General features: G+C 37.5%; 1 protein-coding gene across 1 annotated transcript in view; it reads right to left on the reverse strand.

Moving 5' to 3' along the window:
* The window catches only part of TEX11 (testis expressed 11), a 382,668-nt gene that overhangs the window by 278,926 nt on the left and 87,137 nt on the right, over positions 1–16,605 (reverse strand). The window contains exon 9 of the mRNA XM_036898307.2: positions 9,339–9,393. Within this exon, the coding sequence (XP_036754202.2) occupies positions 9,339–9,393 (55 nt within the window). The remainder of the gene's footprint in view (positions 1–9,338; positions 9,394–16,605) is intronic.

Here is a 16,605-nt window from a genome sequence, read left to right on the forward strand (position 1 = left end):
GGCTCAGCAACATTTACTTTAATCATCTTACCACCTACTGTATAGGTAGACCCATATTACACCTTCATCAAAATACATAAATAGACATAATCTCTTTCTCAAAGGTTTTACACCCTAGTTGGGATTAACCATTAAGACCAAGGGCATATATACCACCATGTGAGTTGAAAATAGATAAATTTTCATACAAAAGATTTCTCCCTATCCAGCTAAGTTTTAAAATTTCTACTATATTGCTGAATGAAGTCATTTTCTCCAGCCAGGTCTACATTGATAAGGGGAGTAAACTCAAGTCAGCATAGACATATTTTACTACAGGTTGCCATTTTGAAAGAAGGAGCTCTATTTCAATGACAAATCTGCCTTTTAAGTATAATAAGGACAGTAGGACCAGGCAATGGTGATCTTCTAACATTTAAAAAGCTATGTTAAGGTGGAGCCAAGATGGCGGCGTGAGTAGAGCAGCGGAAATCTCCTCCCAAAACCATACATATTTTTGAAAATACAACAAATACAACTCTTCCTAAAAGAGAGACCAGAAGACACAGGACAACAGCCAGACTACATCTACACTGGCGAAAACCCAGCACCTCGCGAAGGGGGTAAAATACAAGCCATGGCCCACCAGGAACCAAGTGCTCTTCACCCCAGCTCCTGGCAGGAGGAGAGGAGTCGGAGCAGGAACGGAGAGGGAGCCCAGGACTGCTAAATAGCCAGCCCTAGCCATCTGCACCAGAGCGCAGGCACACAGTGCATGCATGGGGTGCTCGAAACTAGGGAAACAAGATAGTAAGACCTGTGAGTGGGTCTCCGTAGCCGGTGCCACTCGGACAAAAAAAAGCGGTGCTTTTTGCAAGTCTTAAAGGGACAGTGACCCAACAACTGGAAAGAAGCATCCAGGGACACTTGGCCCAGCAGCTGGGAATCCCAGGAAACTCTGGGCTCCCTAAAGCCCTGGGCAGCAGCGCAGCTCGGAGGCCCCTCATGGAGATAAACAGCTTCCCAGCCATTTCCCCTCTGACGCAGCTCCGCCATATTGGAGCAGCAGCCTGAGGCAGGCCACGCTCACAACAAACGTGGAGCTAAATTGCACAGTGGCCGGGCAAGAATCAGAAGCCCCGTTTGAGTGCAGCTGCTAGCACAAGCAGCTGGAGGTCACTGTTTTCCCAGGAGAGGAAGGCCACAAACCAGCAAGAAGGGACATACACCCAGCCATCACAAGTGCCAGCTCAGCAAACTATCTCTATTGCCATGAAAAGGCAGAAGAATTTGATACAGACCAAAATCACAGAGTCAACCATTGAGAAGGAGATACACCTAACCAATCTTCCTGAAAAAGAATTCAAAATAAATGTCATAACCATGCTGACGGAGCTGCAGAGAAATGTGCAAGAACTAAGGGATGATGCATGGAGGGATATTAAAGAAATGAAACAATCTCTGGAAGGATTTATAAGCAGAATGGATAAGATGCAAGAGGCCATTGATGGAATAGAAACCAGAGAACAGGAACGCATAGAAGCTGATGCAGAGAGAGATAAAAGGATCTCCAGGAATGAAACAACATTTAGAGAACTGTGTGACCAATTCAAAAGGAACAATATCCACATTATAGGGGAACCAGAAGAAGAAGAGAGAGAACAATGGATAGAAAGTGTCCTTGAAGAAATAATTGCTGAAAACTTCCCCAAACTGGGGGAGGAAATAATAGCTCAGACCACAGAAGTACACAGAACTCCCAATAGAAGGGACCCAGGGAGGACAACACCAAGACACATAATAATTAAAATGGCAAAGATCAAGGACAAGGACAGAGTTTTAAAGGCATCTAGAGAGGAGAAAAAGGTCACCTACAAAGGAAAACCCATCAGGTTATCATCAGACTTCTCAACAGAAAACTTACAGGCCAGAAGACAATGGCATGATATATTTAATGCAATGAAACACAAGGGCCTTGAACCAAGAATACTTTAACCAGCATGATTATCATTTCAATATGAAGGAGGGATTAAACAATTCTCAGACAAGCAAAGTTGAGGGAATTTGCCTCCCACAAACCACCTCTACAGTGTATTTTAGAGGGACTGCTCTAGATGGGCGCACTCCTAAGGCTAAACAGATGTCACCAGAGAAAATAAAATCACAGCAAAGAAAGCAGACCAAACAAATACTAACTAAAGGCAAAAAATAAAATCAACTACCCACAAGAAGTTAAAAGAAACACAAAAGAGCACAGAATAAAACAACCAACATACGAAGAATGGAAGAAGAGGAGGAATAAGAAGGGAGAGGAATAAAGAATCAGCAGACTGTGTTTATAACAGCTCAATAAGCGAGTTAAGTTAGACAGTAAGATACTAAAGAAGCTAACCTTGAACCCTTGGTAACCACGAATCTAAAGCCTGCAATGGCAATAAGTACATAACTTTCAATAATCACCCTAAATGTAAATGAACTGAATGCACCAATCAAAAGACACAGAGTAATAGAATGGATAAAAAAGCAAAACCCATCTATATGCTGCTTATAAGAAACTCACCTCAAACCCAAAGACATGAACAGACTAAAAGTCAAGGGATGTAAAAAGATATTTCATGAAAACAACAGGGAGAAAAAAGCAGGTGTTGCAATACTAGTATCAGACAAAATAGACTTCAAAACAAAGAAAGTAACAAGAGATAAAGAAGGACATTACTTAATGATAAAGGGCTCAGTCCAACAAGAGGATATAACCGTTATAAATATATATGCACCGAACACAGGAGAACCAGCATATGTGAAACAAACACTAATAGAACTAAAGGAGGAAATAGAATGCAATGCATTCATTTTAGGAGACTTCAACACACCACTCACTCCAAAGGATAGATCCAATGTACAGAAAATAAGTAAGGACACAGAGGCACTGAACAACACACTAGAACAGATGGACCTAATAGACATCTATAGAACTCTACATCCAAAAACAACACGATACACATTCTTCTCAAGTGCACATGGAACATTCTCCAGAATAGACCACATATTAGCCCACAAAAACAGCCTCAGTAAATTGAGAAAGATTGAAATTCTACCAACCAATTTTTCAGACCACAAACGTATAAAATTAGAAATAAATTGTACAAAGAAAACAAAAAGGCTCACAAACAAATTGAGGCTTAACAACATGCTCCTAAATAATCAATGCATCAATGAACAAATTAAAGATCAAGGAATATATAGAAACAAATGACAACAACAACACAAAGCCACAAGTTCAGTGGGATACAGCGAAAGCAGTCTTAAGAGGAAAGTATATAGCAATGAAGGCATATATAAAGAAGGAAAAACAATCCCAAATCAATAGTCTAACTTAACAATTAACGAAATGGAAAAAGAAGAACAAATGAGGCCTAAGGTCAGCAGAAGGAGGGACATAATAAAGATCAGAGAAGAAGTAAACAAAATTGAGAAGAATAAAACAATAGAAAAAATCAATAAAACCAAGAGCTGGTTCTTTGAGAAAATAAACAAAATAGATAAGCCTCTAGCCAAACTTATTAAGAGAAAAAGAGAATCAACACACATCAACAGAATCAGAAACGAGAATGGAAAAATCACGACAGACTCCACAGTAATACAAAGAATTATTAAAGACTACTATGAAAACCTATATTCTAAAAAGCTAGAAAACCTAGAAGAAACGGACAACTTCCTAGGAAAATACAACCTTCCAAGACTGACCAAGGAAAAAACAGAAAATCTAAACAGACCAATTACCAGCAAAGAAATTGAATCAGTAATGGAAAAACTACCCAAAAAAAACATCACCGGGCCAGATGGATTCACCTTTGAATTTTATCAGACATATAGAGAAGACAAAATACCCATTATCTTTAAAGTTTTCCATAAAAGGAAGAGGAAGGAATACTTCCAAACTCATTCTATGAAGCCAGCATCACTCCAATATCAAAAACAGGCAAAGAACCCACAAAAAAAGAAAACTAGAGACTAATATCCCCAATGAACATAGATGCAAAAATACACAACAAAATATTAGCAAACCGAATTCGAAAATACATCAAGAGGATCATACACCATGATCAAGTGGGATTCATCCCAAGGATGCAAGGATCGTACAACATTCAAAAATCAATCAACATCACCCACAACATCAACAAAAAGAAGGACAACAAACACATGACCATCTCCATAGATGCTGAAAAGGCATTAGACAAAATTCAACATCCATTCATGATAAAAACTCACAACAAAAGGGGTATAGAGGGCAAGTACCTCAACATAATAAAGGCCTTATATGACAAACCCACAGCCAACATCATACTTAACAGCAAGAAGCTGAAAGCTTTTCCTCTGAGATCGGGAACAAGAAAGGGATGCCCACTCTCCCCACTGTTATTCAACATAGTACTAGAGGTCCTAGCCATGGCAATTAGACCAAAAAACGAAATACAGCGCATCCAGATTGGTAAAGAACAAGTTAAACTGTCACTATTTGCAGATGACATGATATTGTACATCAAAAACCCTAAAGACTCCACTGCAAAACTACTAGAACTGATATTGGAATACAGCAAAGTTGAAGGATTCAAAATTAACACACAGAAATCTGTGGCTTTCCTATACACTAACAACGAACCAATAGAAAGAGAAATCAGGAAAACAATTCCATTCACAATTGCATCAAAAGAATAAAATACCTAGGAATAAACCTAACCAAAGAAGTGAAAGATCTATACCCTGAAAACTATAAGACACTCTTAAGAGAAATTAACGAGGACACTAACAAATGGAAACTCATCCCATGCTCTTGGCTAGGAAGAATTAATATTGTCAAAATGGCCATCCTGCCCAAAGCAATATGCAGATTTGACACAATCCCTATCAAATTACCAACAGCATTCTTCAATGAACTGGGACAAATAGTTCAAAAATTCATATGGAAACACCAAAGACCCCAAATAGCCAAAGCAATGCTGAGAAGGAAGAATGAAGTGGGGAGGATCTCACTCCCCAACTTCAAGCTCTACTACAAAGCCATAGTAATCAAGACAATTTGGTACTGGCACAAGAACAGAGCCAGAAACCAGTGGAACAGATTAGAGACTCCAGACATTAACCCAAACATATATGGTCAAATAATATATGATAAAGGAGCCATGGACATACAATGGGGAAATGACAGTCTCTTCAACAGATGGTGCTGTCAAAAAGCTACATGTAAGAGAATGAAACTGGATCACTGTCCAACCCCATACACAAAAGTAAATTCGAAATGGATCAAAGACCTGAATGTAAGTCATGAAACCATAAAACTCTTAGAAGAGAAACACAGGCAAAAATCTCTTGGATATAAACATGAGTGACTTCTTCATGAACATATCTCCCCAGGCACGGGAATCAAAAGCAAAAATGAACAAGTTGGGACTACATCAAGCTGAAAAGCTTCTGTACAGCAAAGGATACCATCAATAGAACAAAAAGGTACCCTACAGTATGGGAGAATATATTCATAAATGACAGATCGAATAAAGGCTTGACATGCAAAATATATAAAGAGCTCACACACCTCAACAAACAAAAAGCAAATAATCCAATTAAAAAAATGGGCAGAGGAGCTGAACAGACAGCTCTCCAAGGAAGAAATTCAGATGGTCAATAGAGACATGAAAAGATGCTCCACATTGCTAGTTATCAGAGAAATGCAAATTAAAACCACAATGAGATATCACCTCACACCAGTAAGGATCACTACCATCCAACAGACAAACAACAACAAATGTTGGCGAGGTTGTGGAGGAAGGGGAACCCTCCTACTCTGCTGGTGGGAATGTAAATTAGTTCAACCATTGTGGAAAGCAGTATGGAGGCTCCTCAAAATGCTTAAAATACACTTACCATTTGACCCAGGAATTCCACTTCTAGGAATTTACCCTAAGATTGCAGCAGCCCAGTTTGAAAAAGACAGATGCACCCCTATGTTTATCACAGCACTATTTACAATAGCCAAGAAATGGAAGCAACCTAAGTGTCCATCAGTAGATGAATGGATAAAGATGTGGTACATATATAAAATGGAGTATTATTCATCCATAAGAAGAAAACAAGTCCTACCATTTGCAACAACATGGATGGAGCTAGAGGATATTATGCTCAGTGAAATAAGCCAAGCAGAGAAAGACAAATACCAAATGACTTCACTCATATGTGGAGTATAAGAACAAAGAAAAACTGAAAGAACAAAACAGCAGCAGAATCACAGAACCCAAGAATGGACTAACAGTTACCAAAGGGAAAGGGACTAGGGAGAATGGGAGGGAAGGGAGAGATAAGGGCGGGGAAGAAGAAAGGGGAGATTATGATTAGCGTGTATAACATTGGGGCGGGGAATGGGGAGGGATATGCAACACAGAGAAGACAAGTAGTGATTCTATAACATCTTACCATGCTGATAGACAGTGACTGTAATGGGGTCTGTGGGGGGACTTGGTGAAGGGTAGAGCGTAGTAAACATAATGTTCTTCATGTAATTGTAGATTAATGATAACAAAATGATTTAAAAAAAATCCAGCAGAACTGCAAGGCGAAAAACAAAACAAAAAAAAAGCTATGTTAAGCATACTAGGGCTCTGTGAATCTACATTTAGGGTGTCGTATCTCTGAGTTCTTTAATTCCAAAACTAAGATGGATTAAATAAGATTGTGTAGTGTACTTAGTATCATTATTACTGTGGAACAACTCTCAACTTACATACTCCTCCAGAGGACTTTTATGAAGAAAATATGGCACTTTGAGAAAGATTGTAGCTATTTTCATAATAGCAAAAGGGTCAAATAATCAGAAAGATGTAAAAAAATGGATGAATCTCAAAACTGTTATGTTAAGCAAAAGAATACAGACATAAAAATTAGGCTATTAAATGTGATATGTCAGGAGCAATGCAGGTGAACAATTATTGCTATAAACACTGCAACTTCCGCATCCTGTAAACAAAGAGATGCGCTGGCAAGAAGCCATGTAACAAGTATTCAATCTCGGTTCTCTTGGTCCCTGTTTTTTACCGGGGCTTGCATCTTAGCAAATACCAAAAAGAGGATGCAAGTTTTGAAAAATATTCATGTTAGTAATATCTTTACCTTTTAAAAATTTAGTGGTTTTTAACATTAACAGCAGCAGGCTCACCTCATGCCTCTTTTCAGACACTACTGCAAACAAGAGTAACTAATTACCTGACCTACAACACCATATATTATTTCTACCTGTTTTTGAAAGTTATATTTATGCAATCACACAGTATGCACTATTTTCTATCTTGTTTTGTTTATTCAACATTATATGTGAGAACACCCATACTGTTGTACATGATTCCTTCTATACAAAGTTCAAGAAACGCTGAAAATAATCTATAGCAATAGAAGTCAGAATAATGGTTTTATCTTGAGGAGTAGCAATGGCTATTAACTGGAAAGGGGCCAAGGGAACTTTTGAGAGTGATGGAAATTTCTGTATCTTGGTATGTGTGATAGTTACAAGACTACATAGATATATTAAAATTCATCAGGCTGTACACTTAAAATTTGTGCAAGTTAGTATATATAAATTATACCTCAATGAAGTACTGCTAGCATGAAAGAAAAACATAAGCTACTTCATAATCTTACCTCTTCATACTTCACAATATATTACATTTTAATCACACTTAAATCCTGTCATCCATCAGCCTTAAATCATCCATGCTTAAATCAATTCCTCCTCCAAATATCTTCTCATCGCTTAAATCAATTCCTCCTGCAAATATCTTCTCATCTAGCTCTCTTGCCTGGTATCTCCTTAACCCTCCCTTTTAAATGCATGGACCCCATCTACTTTTCAAGATCTTTCCTACCAAAGGCTTCTTCAACTATTCTAGTCAACTTTGATACTCCCCTTTTCTGCATGCCCTTCTACATATTTCAGATCAGTACTACACAGTTTATCACTTATTTTTCCCAAATTGCTTCATTAGTACTAGTGTTTTAAATCTATTTTTGAAATTTTAGTTTAAGCACAAAGTACATACAAAAAAGTTCATGATCCCAAAAGTATAGCTTTGAATTTTCACAAAGTGAATACATGAATGTTAACACAGAAATCAAAACACAGAACATTAGCAGCAATAGGCTCACCTCATGCCTCTTTTCAGACACTACTGCAAAAAACAGCAACCAATTACCTGACCTTCAATACCATATATTATTTCTACCTGTTTTTGAAAGTTATATTTATGCAATCACACAGTATGCACTATTTTGTATCTTGTTTTGTTTATTCAACATTATATGTGAGAACATCCATACTGTTGCAATTATTTAATTTATTCTCATTGTTATATAATCTACTATGTGATACTATCACAATGTTTTTTTATTTTTAATTGTGATAAACAACACATAACATATAATTGACCATCTTAATCATTTTCAAGTGTATGGTTCAGTAGTATTAAGTATATTCATATTGTGCAACCATCTCTAGAAGTCTTTTAACGTTGCAAAATTGAGACTCTATACCCATTAAACAATAGCTTCCCATGTTCTCCTCCCTCTAAACCCCTGCAACCACATTCGACTTTCTGTCTCTATGAACTTGACTGCTCAAGATAACTCATTTAAGTGGAATCATACAGTATTTGTCTTTTTGTGAATGGCTTAGTTTATTGTACAATGTCCTCAAGGTTCATCTGTGTTGTAGCATGTGTTGGAATTTCATTTCTTTTCAAAGTTAAATAACATTCCATTGTACTCATTTGTATTAGTTTTATCCTTCAAACATAAGCTTCTTAAGGGTAGAGGTCACATTTTACACTTCTCTTTTATTCCCCATCTATCACGTTGCTAGATATATATAAGTATTCAGTTACATTTTGATTGATATACTGTAATAGTCAGAAGCAAAAATGGATATGCAAAAAAAATTTCAATTTTGCTATGGTGTGTATTAAATTAGTTCTACATCAGATTTACATAATCACATTTTGCTTGATTAAATATTAAAATTAACTTGCATATCAAGCATGCTGTATCTGAGTAGTTAGGGAAAAACCTAGAACTTTTTAATGCAGTAATGAAAGCTAAAATTTATATAGCCAAACACTTCTAAGCACTTTACATGTATTAACTCACAGGTACAAGCATCTACCTATAGGGTAAATTCTACAGGAACAAATGCATTGAGACATTAAATGATGTACTCAATGGGCAATCTATTCACAAATGGGGGTGATAGACTCCTATGTTATAACAATAACATAAGCTGTATTTCTTCGATTTACTTCTGTAATATTTAACATAATCCTTACCAGCATTTCTGGCACAACAGAATTCTTATCCATCTTCCCAATATCATAACTCTGGCTATCATTAAAAAAGAAAAGAATACATATATATACATATTAATTTCAAATTATATATTTTTTCAAGATTATATATTATTAAGAAGAGATTGTATAACTATATTCAAACATTTCTATTTTTCACTACAACAGATCATTAGCCAATTAACACATGAAAATCAACTGCATAAAGCAGTATTTTCTAACTGCAGATAACCGCAATTTCCTCAGGATATATATATCCAATAAATCAACACTATAATTATATTACTGCTCTTTTATCTTTGGCTATATATATACCATATTAAACTTGTTTACATGTGTATACAAGCTCTTAATGGGCATATTTTAAAGTCTAAGAATTATAAATATATTTTGAAAATAAAACAAATACAGGAGCTTTCATGGAGACAAATGCTTTAGCAATATTTATTAAGCTTCACAACATTCTTGTGAGGCAGCATTAGTTCCACTTTGCATCTGAATGAACCAATTTAGCAGTTATGTGATTTCTAGTATTTCCTAGATTGGTATTGAAAATGAGAATGAGGGGTTGGAGGGTAGAAAATTTGACATTTGAAATCTAAGCTTCTTAGATTTCTCTTCTAATCAGAATTCTCTGATTTAATTAGCAAACCATATTATCTAGCGGACATTCTGATAATCACAAATAACATATTAATACAAGCCTTGGGTTTTCAAAATCTGAAACTTAAAAAGCAAAGCAAAGATCACTCACCATAAAATTGGTATTCCAAGAGAAGATGTCAATAAAATGTCGGTGAACTGAACTAAACTGAAGACATTACTTTGAAATATTCTTTTTTATAAAAACTCTAAAAGACCAGGAACTACCAAACAGAGTTTTCAGCATCCTAACAAAGAAATAATGCTGGCCTAGTCATTGTAAGCCCTATCTCATAGAAGTCTCCATTGTTACATTAAACTTTCTACTTCTAGTTTTTAAAATGACCAGTGAGGATGGAACTACCACAATGGGGGTATAAGGAGCTATTGGATCCTCTCTCCCATGAAACAAGCATTTGCCTAGAAAAATCATTAAAACAACCATTTAAGATCTCTAGAAATTGTCCTAAGGACATATAGCAAATGGAAAAACATTTATTTTAAAAAATCAACAAAATCTTAATAAAAACAGTGAGCGTCTATAGCATCTGAGCCACAACCTGATCCTCTCCATACCACCTCCATGAGATGGAAGTAATCCAGATGGGTGCTATCAAGAAGGTGGAAATTCCCTCTCCCTTCAGCTCCTAGGCTATGGTTTCAACTTGTGATGGGCAGGTGATCAGCCTCTCTTATCTTCCCCAGGTCTGTATTGTGAAATTACTATTCTAGGCAGGGACAATGAGAGGACTGGCTCTTCCTTTCCCCACCCAGTTCTCACTCTTAAGATAAGGGCTCTACCACAGGTGTTACAGGTCAAGACTACTGGGACCCTGATCACCTTCATTCAGCCTGGCTCATTGAGCAATGGTTCCATGCCACAAGGGCATGCCAAGATCAGGAGCTACCATCTCCCCATGTGGGTAAAATTGCAGTATTTCCAGAATCTCTTGCCTGGCCTTAGTGCATCTCAATATCAGTAGGTGTTTCCAAGGGGTGGAGAGTAGTCCATCTCTCCATATTAATAGGTGATTACATGGGGAAGCGAGGCATATCTGGACCAGTGCATATCCAGACCAGAAAGGTTGGGTGGGGTCCCTTTTGGCAGCGGGGTCACAAGAGACATGGGTGAGCAGAAATGGACAACTGTTTGAAGTAATAAATGGGTTTCTCTCACTTTATTCCTCTCTTTGACTGATTTCAGTTTCAAAGGTATTTTGTCCTGGGCTGGGAAAATATTTTCCCCCCAGAGTTATGCCCCAACATACACACTTAGACCAGGGGTGTCACTTCAAGTAGAAGCATACCATCCTCCTGCAACAAACACTAGTAGTGTGGTACAAAAGTTCTGCCCAGGGGTAAAAGCAAGCAATAAAGAAGAGCTCAGCATCTATGCTTGTGGGGACTGACTTTATTTAGAAAAGAGCAAGGAGAAGTTCCTGCCTAAGAGCATTACCAGAAACAATAAAGATCTTAGTGGTAAGCAGTCAAGAATGGCTGGTAGATCCATGGTAATAGTAGCAACAAGTGAAGTAGCAGACCTGCCAGAAGTTTAACAGAGAGAACCAGAGAGAAAAAATGGCCAAGAAGAACAATCCTGAGGTCACACTCATCACTGCAGAAGGCTATATGCACATGTGCTAGGCTGCATCCACTCAGAGAGAAGTGTGGGGCAGACTAGAAAGAATTCCTCAGGGCAAACACAGATCCATCAACAAAGAGCCTTGAGCTTCAGTGTCTCAAGGCACTTAAGTTGAAGCTCTGACCAAACACCGACTGAAAATTAAGCTACTCTAGTCTAAGGGTGATGGTAAGGAAGCCAAGCTTAAAAGGTCAAATTACACTTCTGGTTTGGGGTTCCACATGTAAGGAACTTGGAAGTCACTACTCTGTACTAATAAGTAAAATGTAAAATAAACAACTTTTTTGGCTCCGTAACAGAAGGGAGGACACAGGGAAAACCACTGGCCCCATGACTGGAGAAACAGACAGGCAAATAAAAGGAGTTGCAGCTTACCAAAGGGGAGACTCATGAACAGAAACTGCAAAGGGAACCAACCCGTGCTAGGTCATGAAATTTTGAATTGAAATTGACAGATTGTTGGAAGTTTAGTATGCACAAGTCTATGAGTTAAAAATTTCAGAGGAACATACTTGGGGGATCGGAGGAACCAACAGTATTGTTAAATTTACCTCCAAGAACTTGACCAAGTTCCCACAGTAAATAAATATCAGAGAAAAATCCCTTAAGCCTTTGGCAGGTGGAGGTGAAAAGGAATGATTTTTTTAAATTTATGTATTTATTTATTTAAGGTGTCATTGATATACAATCTTATGCTCAGGTTTCACATGAGAACACTGTGGTTACTACATACCCCCTATTATCAAGTCTCCACCACTTACCCCATTATAGTCACTGTCCATCAGCATAGTAAGATGCTATAGAGTCACAATTTGTCTTCTCTGTGCTATACTGCCTTCCCCATGACCTACCTATATTGTGATTTCCAATTAATCTCCTTCTCCCTTCCTTCGCCCCCACCCTCCCCAGTCCCTTTCCCTTTGGTAACTGTTAGTCCATTCTTAGATTCTGTGAGTCTGCTGCTGTTTTGAAAAGGAACCATTTTTATTCCCCAGAATGATCTGTTCTTCTTAAGAAGAACGGCCTTCAGGGAAACCAATTAATTGGAGCCTAACCTCCGTAGGGTATTATCAGAGCCTAACTGACCTGCGGATGAGAAATACTCCACACCAGCCTACTCTAGTCATTCGGTATTACCTAAGAGGGGAGAAAAAGACTGAAGTTTTTCTTCTGAAGTTTACCATTCAGAGGCATAACCTTATCAAAAGACTGAGAAATAATCATAAGACTATAGAAATCTTTCCCTCCCCCTGTATCTAACCACATTACTAAAAGCATATTCTTTTTTTAAATTGAAGTATAGTTGATAAACAGTCTTATAGTAATTTCAAGTATATAACACATTGGTTCAACACTTACCCGTATTATTAAAAACCCCCCCCACTACTACAGCTACTATCTGTCAACATAGGAAAATGTTACAAAACTATTGGCTATATTCTCCATGCTGTAGTACTATCCCCATGACCAACATACTTTATGATTGAGAATTTTTGTGGCTTTTATCCCCCTCAAGATTCCTTCCCACCCACCCCAAACTCTCTCCCATGGAAACCATCAGTCAATTCTCAGTGTCTATGAGTCTACTTCAGTTTTCTTAATTCTGTTTGGCTTTGTACTTACATTCCACAAATAAATGAAAACACATGGTATTTGTCTTTCTCTGCCTAGCCTGTTTCATTAAGCATACACCCTCCAGCTCGATCCACGTTGGTGCAAATGGCAGGATTTATTTTTTTTAGTGGCTGAATGATATTCAAATGTGTTCATGTACCACTTCTTTATCCTTTCATCTATTGATGGATACTTAGGTTGCTTCCATATCTTGGCTATTGCAAATAATGCAGCAATACACATAGGGGTGTGTATATCTTTTCGAATCAGGAATTTTGTTTTCTTCAAGTAAATTCCTAGAAGCAAAATTACTGGGTCAAATGGTATTTTTATTTTTAGGTTTTTGAGGAACCTTCATACTGCTTTCCACAGTGGTTGTACCAATTTACATTCCCACCAACACTGTAGGAGTGTTCCCATTTATCCATATCCTTGCTGACACTATTTATTGCCTTTTGGACAGTGGCCATTCTAACTGGTGTGAGGGGATATCTCATGGTGGTTCCGATTTGCATTTACCTGGTGATTAGCAATGTGGAGTATCTTTTCATATACCTGTTGGACATCTGTATTTCTTCCTTTGAGAAATGTCTGTTCAGGTCCATTGCCCATTTTTTTTAACTGGGTTATATGTTTTTTGGAGTTGAGATATATGAGTTCTTTATATATTTTGGATGTTATCCCCTTATTGGATAAATTGTTTACAAATATATTCTCCCATACTGTAGGTTGCCCTTTTGTTCTGCACATGGTGTCCTTTGCTATACAGAAGATGTTTAGTTTGATGGAGTCTCGCTGGTTCATTTTTATTTTGTTTCTCTTACACAGGATGTGTCTAGCAAAAAATTGTTCATATTTATCTTCAAGAGATATTGGCTATGTTTTCTTCTAAGAGTTTATGGTTTTTGTGTCTTATAATCAGGTCTTTGATCCATTCCAAGTTTACTTTTCTTTATGGAGTTAGGCAGTAATCCAGTTTCATTCTCTTCCATGTAGCTCTCCAGATTCCCCAACACCAGTTATTCAAGAGGCTATCTTTTCCCCATTGTATATTCATGGCTCCTTTATTGTAGACTGACCATGTCTGTGTGGGTTTATATCTGGGCTCTCTATTCTGTTCCATTGATCTATGGGGCTGTTCTTGTGCCAGTACTAAATTGTATTGATTGCTGTGGCTTTGTAGTAGAGCTTGCACTTGGGGAGCACAATCCCCCCAACTTTGTTCTTCTTTCTCAGGATTGCTTTGGCTATTCAGGGTCTTTTGTGGTTCCATATGAATTTTAAAACCAATTGTTCAAGTTCATTGAAGAATGCTGTTTGTATTTTGATAGGATTGCATTGAATCTGTAACTTGCTTTGGGCAGGATGACCATTTTGACAATCTTAATTCTTCCTAACCATGAGCATAGGATAGATTTCCATTTATTGTTGTCTTCTTTAATTTCTCTCATGAGTGTCTTATACTTTTCAGAGCATAGGCCTTTCACCTCCTTGATTAGGTTTATTCCTAGAAGTATTTCATTCTTTTTTTTATTAAGGTATATCATTGATATACAATCTTATGAAGGTTTCATATGAGCAACATGGGGTTACTATATTCCCCCCATTATCAAGTTCCCACCACATACATTACAGTAACTATCCATCAGCACAGTAAGATGCTACAGAGTCACTACTTGTCTTCTCTGTGCCATACTGCCTTCCCCATGCCCCACCCTATATTATGTGTGATAATCATAATACCCTTAATTCCCTTCTCCCTCCATTCCCATCCACTCTCCTCAACCCCTTTCCCTTTGGTAACTGCTGGTCTATTCTCAGGTTCTGTGACTCTGCTGATGTTTTGTTCCTTCCGTTTTTGCTTTGTTTTTATATTCCACAAATGAGTGAAATCATTTGGTACTTGGATTTTTCTGCCTGGCTTATTTCACTGAGCATAATACCCTCTAGCTCCATCCATGTTGTTGCAAATGGTAGGATCTGTTTTCTTCTTATGGCTGAATAATATTCCATTGTGTATATGTACCACATCTTCTTTATCCATTTGTATACTGATGGACACTTAGGTTGCTTCCACATTTTGGCTAGTGTAAACAGTGCTGCAATAAATATAGGGGTGCATATGTCTTTTTAAATTGGGGATCCTGTTTTCTTCGGGTAAATTCCTAGGAGTGGAATTCCTAGGTCAAACGTATTTCTCTTTTCAGTTTTTTGAGGAACCTTCATATTGCTTTCCACAAAGTTGAACTAATTTACACTCCCACCAACAGTGTAGGAAAGATTCCCCTTTCTCCACATCCTCGCCAGTGTTTGTTGTTCCTGGGCTTTTTGATGTTGGCCTTTCAAACTGGTGTGAGGTGATATTTCATTGTTTTAATTTGCATTTCCCTGATAATTAGTGATGTGGAGCATCTTGTCATGTGCCTCTTGGCCATCTAAACTTCTTCATTGGAGAAGTGTCTGTTCATACCCTCCATCCATTTTGTAATCGGGTTATTTGCTTTTTGGGTCTTGAGGCATGTGAGTTCTTTATATATTTTGGATGTTAAGCCCTTGTCAGATATGTCATTTGTGAGTATATTCTCCTATACTCTAGGGTGCCTTTTGTTCTACTGATGGTGTCCTATTGTGTAAAGAACTTTTTAGCTTGATGTAGTCCCTTTTGTTCATTTTTGCTTTTGTTTCCCTTGCCGGAAGAGATGTGTTCAGGAAAAAGTTGCTCAAAACAAGAGAGTTTTGCCTATGTTTTCTTCTAGGAGTTTTATGGTTTCATGACTCATATTCATGTCTTTAATCCATTTTTAGTTTACCTTTGTGTATGGAGTTAGACAGTAATCCAGTTTCGTTCTTCTACATATATAGCTGTCCAGTTTTGCCAACACCAGCTGTTGAAGAGGCTGTCATTTCTCGACTGTATATCCATGGCACCTTTATCATATATTAATTGGCATATGTATATAATATGCCAAAAATATATGTGGGGGTTTATATCTGGACTCTCTATTTGGTTCCATTGATCTATGGGTCTGTTCTTGTGTCAGTACCAAATTGTCTTGATTACCGTGGCTTTGAAGTAGAGCTTGATTAGTAGAGCTTGAAGTCAGAGAACGTAATACCCCCAGCTTTATTCTTCCTTCTAAGGATCGTTTTGGTTATTCAGGGTCTTTTGTGATTCCATATGAATTTTAGAACTATTTGTTCTAGTTCATTGAAGAATGCTGTAAGTATTTTGATAGGGTTTGCATTGAATCTGTAGATTGCTTTAGGCAGGATGGCCATTTTGACAATCTTAATTCTTCTTATCTGAGCACGGGCTGTACTTCCATTTATTGGTGTCTTTAATTTTATTGA

Source organism: Manis pentadactyla, chromosome X (genome assembly GCF_030020395.1).
Source record: "Manis pentadactyla isolate mManPen7 chromosome X, mManPen7.hap1, whole genome shotgun sequence".
Lineage (NCBI taxonomy): Eukaryota > Metazoa > Chordata > Mammalia > Pholidota > Manidae > Manis > Manis pentadactyla.